Genomic DNA, 10053 nt, shown 5'->3' with positions numbered 1-10053 from the left:
CTGAAACAAACAAAACTCCAAACAGAAGCTGACGAAACACCACAAAGAACCTGCAACAAACTCAACAGAAAAGCCTGAAACGAACCACAACAGACCTGAACAAACCAACTCAAAAGAGCCTGAAACGACCACAACCAAGAACCTGCAACAACAAAATCACAGAGCCTGAAACGACCAACAACCAGAACCTGCAACAACGCAAACAAGAGCCTGCTACAACCTGAAACACCACGAGAAAACCTGCAACAAACTAACAGAGCCTGAAACACCACAGAACCTGCAACAAACTCAACGAGCCTTGAAACGACCACAAAAAGAACCTGACAACAAACTCAACAGAGCCTGAAACAACCCACAACAGAACCGCGCGCAACAACATTAACAGAGCCTGAAACAACCACAACAGAAACCTGCCAACCAAACTCAACAGAGCCTGAAACGACCACAACAGAACCTGCAACAAACTCAACAGAGCCTGAAACGACCACAACAGAACCTGCAACAAACTCAACAGAGCCTGAAACGACCACAACAGAACCTGCAACAAACTCAACAGAGCCTGAAACGACCACAACAAAACCTGTTACAAACTCAACAGAGCCTGATAACGCCACAACAAAACCTGTTTACAAACTCAACAGAGCCTGAAACGGAACCACAACAGAACCTGAACAAACTCAACGAGCCTGCTGAAACGACCACAACAAACCTGGTTACAAACTCAACAGAGCCTGAAACGACCACAACAGACCTGCAACAAACTCAACAGAGCCTGAAACGACCACAACAAAACCTGTTACAAACTCAACAGAGCCTGAAACGACCACAACAGAACCTGCAACAAACTCAACAGAGCCTGAAACGACCACAGCAGAACCTGCAACAAACTCAACAGGGCCTGATACAACCTCAACAGACCCTGAAACGACCACAACAGAACCTGCAACAAACTCAACAGAGCCTGAAACGACCACAACAGAACCTGCAACAAACTCAACAGAGCCTGAAACGACCACAACAGAACCTGCAACAAACTCAACAGACCCTGAAACGACCACAACAGGACCTGCAACAAACTCAACAGAGCCTGAAACGACCACAACAGACCCTGCAACAACCTCAACAGAGCCTAAATCAACCTCTGTAGGGCCTTCGATTTATCGGTACACAATACACTCCGATTTCACAGCTTCAATGCAGTACCATCTAACACCTTCCTGCACTCTGCCAAATTCCTTCGCTTTAGTCAGCTACTGGTAAGCCATAATCTATTGCTGTTGTATACATATTCTCGGTACCAAAAATAGATGACCAGCTTACCTATGATTACAGTGACTGTTAACACCCTAATCCCTACCCATCTTTACACATTTCTATCCTCACTTGCCGGGTTTCAGTTCATCAGCTGATATTGTTACTCCTACCCCTTGCACCACCCAACCCAACTGCACTTTTTATTCTTTAAAATAAATTATGTTCAGCTGCAAATTATGGCTAGGAAAACATATGCAGACTCCACAATAATATTCCTAACTAATTTCAGGAAGCTTTTTGTTCACTTCTTCATTCAGTTTCATATGCATCACTCCTAAACCATAACCAATTAACAGTTTTAGCTTTTACTTTATTCGCTTCTTCTTGTGACATTATTCTTTCTCATTCTTCCATTAGGAATCAAGACTATCACGTACCCTATGCACAGAGTACAAAAGGGCAAAATTGATACACTGATAGTAGACAAAGTTTTTAAGAAAAGTTGTTAGCTGGAAATTAGACTGGAGCAGACCTGGATAATAAACAGTAAATGCTTGTAAATCATGCCTAGAAAAGCAAGAATGTCTTTTGTTTCACTTGTTATTTTTCGAATTGGCAGGTGCGATGGAAAACAACAATGTGAAGGAACAATAAACGAACGACTCCATACCTATTTTGTCGCCAGCAATGGATGCAGACAAAGTGACATTAAAAGATTTAGCCAAATTATTATTGCAAGTGATACTAATAAGCCTAGCCTGCAGTGCAAAGGGAATTTTATTTTATTCTCCCACGATTTTTCTGGTGAACTTACCTGCTATGGACCCTATCAAAACCAGACGAAGTACTCGAACTTTGACGACGCACGTAAAGAGTGTTTGAATTTTGGTGGGGACCTGGCATTCATCATTAGTAACCCATCCTTCACAGATTTCATAAATCAAAACTTTCGCAACGAAGTATTATGGGTATTAGGTACTGCCCAGAACACGGCAAGACCTCCCATGATTTACAGCACCAGGGCTGACAGAGCTTACTTAGATACAAACCATAACTCTTCAGTTCATCTCTGCTTTGAGGATTGTGAGGATCATCGGGCCCGTCCTCTCTGCGCTATTCCTCCCACCTATGTCCCTTTGGAGAGGATAACAAATGCTGGTTCTTATCCGGACATATGCCCCGAACATTTCTGCAAGAACAATGGCACTTGCTACCCAGTCTCTTACACCCCCGGCGTTGGAATCGGGAACAGCAGTTTTATCTGTCGGTGTACCCCGAAGTTTTCTGGTCTGCAGTGTGATGTCAGGGACAGTAAGTTGCTGCCTTATTTACTGTATATTAGCTTTCAGTTGAATGATAAAAAAATAATGATGCCATTCCTCTATGGGAGGGTATATATCTTAACAGACATGTCTATTGCTAGAACAACGTATTTTACTCACTTTGGCTGAATTACTCTTTTGAGGTGAAGTCTGCATTCAGACCATTCAATGTGCTAATCGTTACTGAATGAAGGCCATACTACAAGGAATAATTTTCAACATATCCTCAAGCTCAACATATGATAAAATATACAGCCTAGCCCTTTTTTACTATGACTAAATCAAATCTATATGGTGTAAGCTGTACTCAATTGGGGAGCTAAAAGATTTCATGGCCTTATCATCCCATGGAAATATACCAAAATATGGATTAAAGATCAATCTAGGTTTGATGAGTGATAAAGAAGTTTACAATACTTTGAAGTGTAATCACTCCCTATTTAGTTTTTAGGATAATTCAGTTAGTGATCCTCCTGTAGTTGCAGAGAAAACTGACCAACATTGTTCAAGTATTTCGAGCTATTGGCCTCTAACGACAAAGTTTTCTCCAGGCACATGATACTTTCTCTTTAAAAATCTGATTATGGCGTGTTTCAGGGTTGGAAATCTATCTGCAGTTATTGTAGTGTCCAGTGTATGTGAAAGTTTCCCATATAATGGAAAATGTTCTGTTTCCAGGTCGGATACATGAGGAAATACTTGAACCAGAGGATGACATTTATTACATCACAGGAATGAAGGAAGGCCCGATCAAGATAGAGCTCGGCTATTTTGGCCGAATAGCTGAGGGTGATGATGAATTCCTCGGCTGTTACGCCAAAGGAGCAACAGCCATACTGCGACTGAAGTGAGTTATGTTAATACGTAGTGATTCCAGTTTTTCCTGATTATTAGTTTGACTTTTGTCATCTGTAAATCTAGGCAATCATTTCCCTTTTTCCGTCCATACAACCCATAGTTTACTGCTAATATATGTATATGTATATATATATATATATATATATATATAATATATATATATATATATATATATATATATATATATATATATATATTATATATATATATATATACACAAAGACTTTTGCAACAAATTTACGTCGGCAAATATCCCTGTACATAACGTAAAACTTCTCAACCTAGACGTAGACTCCCTTTTCACAAAAGTACCCATAAAAGATGTATTAACGCTCCCCAAAAATAAACTTATGCATTTTGCTTACCACTTCCCCATTAGAATTGTATAAAATAATGCAACTTGTAGAGCACTGCATCACTAATAACGTCTTTTCCTTTGGTGATAACTTTCACCGTCAAAAATTCGGTTGTAGTATGGGGAGTCTGCTCAGTCCAGCGTTAGCAAACGTATATATGGAGTATTTTGAAACAGTAATTATAAACCCTATCAAACCTGCAGATAAGATTTGCCTTTTTATATAGACGACATCTTAACATATTGGAAAAGCGAGTGGGGAGATTTTGATATCTTTCTAAAAAAATTAAATTCCTTAGTCCTGAGCATAAAATTTAAAGTAGAATGGATAACAATAGCCAAATCCCCTTTTTAGATGTCTTAATCATCGGTACTAATAACAACTACAAATTCACTGTCTTCAGGAAAGCAACATCCTCACTTTCATACACACATTTTTACAGCTATCATGACATTTCAGTTAAACTCGGCATAACAAGTAACTTATTTCTTATAGCCCTGAGAATTTGCTCCCCAGATTTTCTTAACAAAGAACTTGAAACAATCAGAAATCAACTTATCTTGTTACAATACCCCAAGCACGTGACAGAAAAAGCCACACATAAAGCAAAGAGTAATTTTTACAAGCCCACAGAAAATAAAGAAAAGGAAAAATTCACAAACAAAATCATAATCTCTCACGTGGAATTTACGAGAGATCTCAAAACATTAGGCATCCCAATCATTTTGTCTTCACCTATCCAAATACATTAGGGAAATCCTTGATTAACGTTCAGCAGAAACCAGTTTCTAAAGACGTAGGAATCTATGAAATCCCCTACAGAGATTGTGATAAGTCATACTTTGGATTCACAGGAAAATCTCTCTCTGAAAGATTAACTCAACATAAGCACTCAGTTAGATATGGACAACATAGTTTGGCAATTTTCCATCATCTAAATAACATGAACCATACCATGGTTTGGAACATATCCAGAATTTTATACAAAAGCAGCTGTCAATACAAATGTCAGATGGTAGAATCTTCAATGATAAAACAACAAGATAATAGGATCAACCTTTCCAATGGAGCCTGGGACTCTGACCATATAGACAATATCTTCCTTAAGGCAATGATGAAGCGGATTAATACAATTGACAGAACCAACTTCGGCTTAGCGGTGACCCTAGGCATCACTAAGGACATATGTATCTCCCACAGTATATTTCACAAATATAACTTCTTCTGTCATTCACCATTCATTCCTTGATAAGGGTGGGAGTCACTCCACCGAAATATAGTCCTTAGCTTTAAATCAAGTGTTTTAAAGGACCTTTTACACTTTATGTATATATATAATTATATATATATATAATATATATCTAGTTATATCTATATATATATATATATATATATTCATATGTATAAACACAGTAGGTGCAAATATATATATATATATATATATATATATATATATATATGTATGTATGTATATATATATATATATATATATATATATATATATATATCTATATATATATATATGAACACAGTAGGTGCAAATATATATGTATATATATATATATATAATATATTATATATATATATATATATGAACACAGTAGGTGCAAATATATATATATCTATATATATATATATATATATATATATATTATATATACATACATACATATATATATATATATATATATATATATATATATATATATATATATATATATATATATGAACACAGGTAGGTGCAATATATATATATATATATATATATATATATATATATATATAATATATATATATAAATAATATATATAATATATATGAACACAGTAGGTGCAAATATATATATATATATATATATATATATATATATATATATATATATATATATATATATATATATGAACACAGTAAGGTGCAAATATATATATATATATATATATATATATATATATATATATATATATATATATATATATATATATATATATATATATTTATGTATATATATATATATATATATATATATATATATTTATATATATATATATATATATATATACATATATATATATATATATATATATATATATATATATATATATATATATATATATATATAAACAAAGTAGGTGCAAATCACTTCACTATATAAGGGAATGCCACTGGAAAATGGCAGGCAGAAGTTCAGTACCAAGCGCTATCACGTGTTTATTTGTGCATCTTCAGGGCACAAATTGTATTTGTGTCTGTGTGTGGTCCTTCTCCAAGCTATCTAAAATGCCTAGGTAGGTGGTTTTCTTTCCCTTTATTTTCCAAATGTGTAATACTTCTACCTTTACTTTCATTCCTTTGGATCTGGCCTGATAAAAAAAACTTCAATTGCATTATCGCAAGTCTATTAAGATGTAAAGAAAGAATCTGAAAACCTAATTTATTTCCCCCTTGTCAAAATAAATAAAGTTATTTTTCAGTTTTTTCACTTGGATCCAAACTCCCCGACAGCAACTGAAGTCACCTTTAGCTCGCTGACCTAATGTTTTTTATCTTTTGTGAGGTGTGAGGGTCAAACCAGTTGCAGCATATCTCGACGTGATCTTCAGAATCACCTCAGCTCTACATGCCATCCAAATATTCCCCAAGAGCTGAGAGTAAGGATATCATTTCACGATGTGAGTATATCATTCACAGGTCCTTTTTCAGTTGCTTGGACAATGTGATTGAAAATCTTATAACAACATTACTAGTTTAACAAGTTGCAGAATGAAATGGTTAATGGAAGACTTTTCACTCGACTATGAGCATCAGTGGTATCTGGAATGAAATGCGTACTCAGATAAAAATCTTGACAGGTTTTAACTTTAATTCATGACATCTTCAATCATCCTCTTGGAGATACCTTAAACTAAAGACGAAACTGGTCAGGATTTATATATACATCTGATCTTATATATTTTGTGTTTGGTGATTTAAATGTTACTTGCTCCGATAAACAGATGAATGCTACAGAACTTTCATGCGAATTAAATGGGGAATACTACAGTAAAACCGGCACTTGCTTCACGATGGTTCCCTTAGCAGAAGAAAAAGCAATCACAGCAGATGACGCCAAGTTTCTGTGCAACTCACTGGGAGGAAACTTAGCCTATCATTACGGCGACCTGGAATTGTGTGTGGACGGTAACTTCTCCCTCTGGACTGTCGATTTCGAAGAATCCAAGACACCCAATTTCAGGCTGGATGTAGGCAGTGGAGTGGTCATGCACTGTGGTTTGAACATAACCAGTGGGGTTCTCTGTGAGATGCCGCCTGTAGCCACATACCGCACAACAACCTCCACAACTACAATGACAACAACCACCACCACAACAACAACAACAACCACAACTACAATGACAACAACCACAACACTAGGTACAACTGACAAGCCAATCACAGATTGCCCACAAATTAAACCCTTGCCTGACCTCTATCCTGATTATGAATGGCCCTCAGCAACTCCTGGCACCCACACCATTCAAAAGTGTCCAGAAGGAACTGACGTCACGGGATCTAATGTGACCTGGTACTGCAACAAACGTGGGGAATGGGATGGCCTTCCGGATTTCAGGTGGGATATTTCTGGTTTTACTTCTAACAAAGGTGTTCCCTTTTCTCTTTCGTAGGTGCTGTGATCTGATTTTAATCACAAATGCTTCACTTTATTCTGAGCCTGATTTTTGTTCTTGGTACTTTGCATTAACTTTTATTATATATATATATATATATATATATATATATATATATATATATATATATATACATATATATATACATATATATATACACATATATATACATACATATACTACATACAATACCATACATTACATACATACAAACATATATATATATATATATATATATATATATATATATATATATATATATATATATATATATATATGTATATATATATATGTATATATATATATATATATATATATATATATATATATATATATATATATATATATATATATATATATACTTTTATACATGGTAGCAATCTACTGATAAAAATAAGTAGATAAAGGAATACGGGGCACGGCCCAAATGGCTAGTAAGTGAGACCAAACCAGACTACTTTAGTACAATTTGACAAACATAAATAAAGCTAAGCACAAGGGAACACGAAAGCTTTTACAATCTTTAATCTGCCAGAGCTTATCTTTACCATTCCATAACATGTCACAGCCACTGCAAGACTCTGGATCTGAGTGATTGGGAAAACGCGCTAAATGACACGTCCAGTAACACCACAGCCGGAGAAACATTGGACCAAGTTGCCGACAACATCACTGACGCAACCATTGGCGCTGGTAAGAACACTGGGCGAACAAACTTCACAGCATATCTGCCTAATTAGCCATTCCTAACCTACCCTGACTTCAGCCATTCCTAACCTACCCTGACCTCAGCCATTCCTAACCTACCCTGACCTCAGCCATTCCTAGCCTACCCTGACCTCAGCCATCCCTAACCTACCCTGACTTCAGCCATTCCTAACCTACCCTGACCTCAGCCATTCCTAACCTACCCTGACTTCAGCCATTCCTCTAACCCTACCCTTGACCTCAGCCATTCCTAACCTACCCTGACCTTCAGCCATTCCTAACCTACCCTGACCTCAGCCATTCCTAACCTACCCTGACCTCAGCCATTCCTAACCTACCCTGACTTCAGCCATTCCTAACCTACCCTGACCTCAGCCATTCCTAACCTACCCTGACTTCAGCCACTCCTAACCTACCCTGACTTCAGCCATTCCTAACCTACCCTGACCTCAGCCATTCCTAACCTACCCTGACCTCAGCAAGCAAAGTTAAGTTTAACTGCATGCATCCCTGACTTAATTATTCACTGTCTCCGATGTTTGAGGTTCTTATGTTGTTGCAATCTCCTATGGTTGCTCCTGACTTCTTTGTCTATGAAGTACATTGACAAATATAACTAGATGAGTGATCTCATTTCCTGAGAATAAGTCATGATATATTATAATACAAATACGAAAGAACTGAGGGAAGGGCTGTGTCATCAGTGTCTTTCATTATTCATTTGGTTGAAAATATTTGTATTTACTATATCGTAATAATTCTATTCCATGCCACTAAATCAAACCACAATGTAAATATTTTTTCAGCTGTCTATTTTCGTCACATGTAACCTTGATACTTTCCACTTGAGTAAACTGTGGCTGTAATTCTGAATACAAGAAATGTAACCTCTACATATCATTCACATACAGTGAGTTCTGGCTAATTCTGAACAAACACTCAATTTATTTTCATTCAGTACAAGCTGCAATATGTGTAGGCAGAAACAGAACTGTTATACATATCTTTGCATTTACGTTTATAATCTAGATCTAGATCTATGTTGTATAAGAAATTTGAGTCACTGAATATTAACAAGAGCATTACAGACTTTTTTAACAGGCTATTTTGGGAGCAGGAGATTGTGCTGGCATACAGCCAGTTTAAGCTGTAACAGCTGCCGTTACTTAGGTTTTCTCTCACCTAGCTGTCCATCTTCTTTAGCTGTACTAATCTGAGAATCAGTCCCTCAGGAAATTCCTAAATGAGTCAAGAAATTTAACTCGCTGGTAGGGGTAATACTGTAGCAGTAACCAACATACCGTTCTACAGTGCACCCGACTTTTTACTAGCAGCTTGCCAGGGCATGATAATGAGATCTTCTGACTTCTTAGGGCAACTGCTCAAGTCAAAAAACAGTAAGACTAGAGGGGAAACCTAGGGGAACATTTTGCACCCTCTTGCAATAGAGGTAATAACAACTCTAGCACCTCAGAAACCAGTCTGCGCCACCTTGCAAGATTTCAGACCCATTACCCTCTTTCGATTTAGTGTTCTGGGTGTTCAGTTACAAATTTCTTTTAGCTACTTGGCACCAACTCTCCTTTCATTTCCTCCGAAGGTGACGTGGTTGAACTAGTGAATCTGATGTCTGTGGCCAAGACAAAACACGAGAGCGACATGGCCAAAGTCTCCGAGGAGCAGAAGCTGAACATCACCGACGATTACGCAAACTCACTGACGAGAATCTCCTCAAAACTCCTCGACAATTCTACTGTAGAAGTTAGTGTCACTGTTTGCAGTTGTCGTCGTAGACTGTTTGTGCTTGGTTACTCGTAATCGGTAACAGGTAAAAACCGGTTAATACATACATACACACACAACAACAAACACACACACACATTATATAAT

At 36.6% G+C, this 10053-nt stretch overlaps 1 protein-coding gene and 1 long non-coding RNA gene across 3 annotated transcripts in view; one reads left to right on the top strand and one right to left on the bottom strand.

The window, feature by feature from the left end:
• The window catches only part of LOC135217293 (uncharacterized), a 102414-nt gene that overhangs the window by 20250 nt on the left and 72111 nt on the right, over window positions 1-10053 (bottom strand). The gene's annotated exons all lie outside the window — the stretch shown is intronic.
• Window positions 735-10053, top strand: part of LOC135217725 (latrophilin-like protein LAT-2) — a 59402-nt gene continuing 50083 nt past the window's right edge. For both annotated transcript variants that reach the window (XM_064253720.1, XM_064253719.1), the window contains exons 1-7: window positions 735-1256; window positions 1874-2565; window positions 3255-3423; window positions 6345-6459; window positions 6784-7397; window positions 8024-8148; window positions 9764-9924. In XM_064253720.1, the coding sequence (XP_064109790.1) occupies window positions 1195-1256; window positions 1874-2565; window positions 3255-3423; window positions 6345-6459; window positions 6784-7397; window positions 8024-8148; window positions 9764-9924 (1938 nt within the window). In that variant the 5' untranslated portion in view covers window positions 735-1194. The remainder of the gene's footprint in view (window positions 1257-1873; window positions 2566-3254; window positions 3424-6344; window positions 6460-6783; window positions 7398-8023; window positions 8149-9763; window positions 9925-10053) is intronic.

This window comes from Macrobrachium nipponense, chromosome 7 (assembly GCF_015104395.2).
Source record: "Macrobrachium nipponense isolate FS-2020 chromosome 7, ASM1510439v2, whole genome shotgun sequence".
Classification (NCBI taxonomy): domain Eukaryota; kingdom Metazoa; phylum Arthropoda; class Malacostraca; order Decapoda; family Palaemonidae; genus Macrobrachium; species Macrobrachium nipponense.
This window is presented reverse-complemented; position numbering and strand designations above follow the sequence as displayed.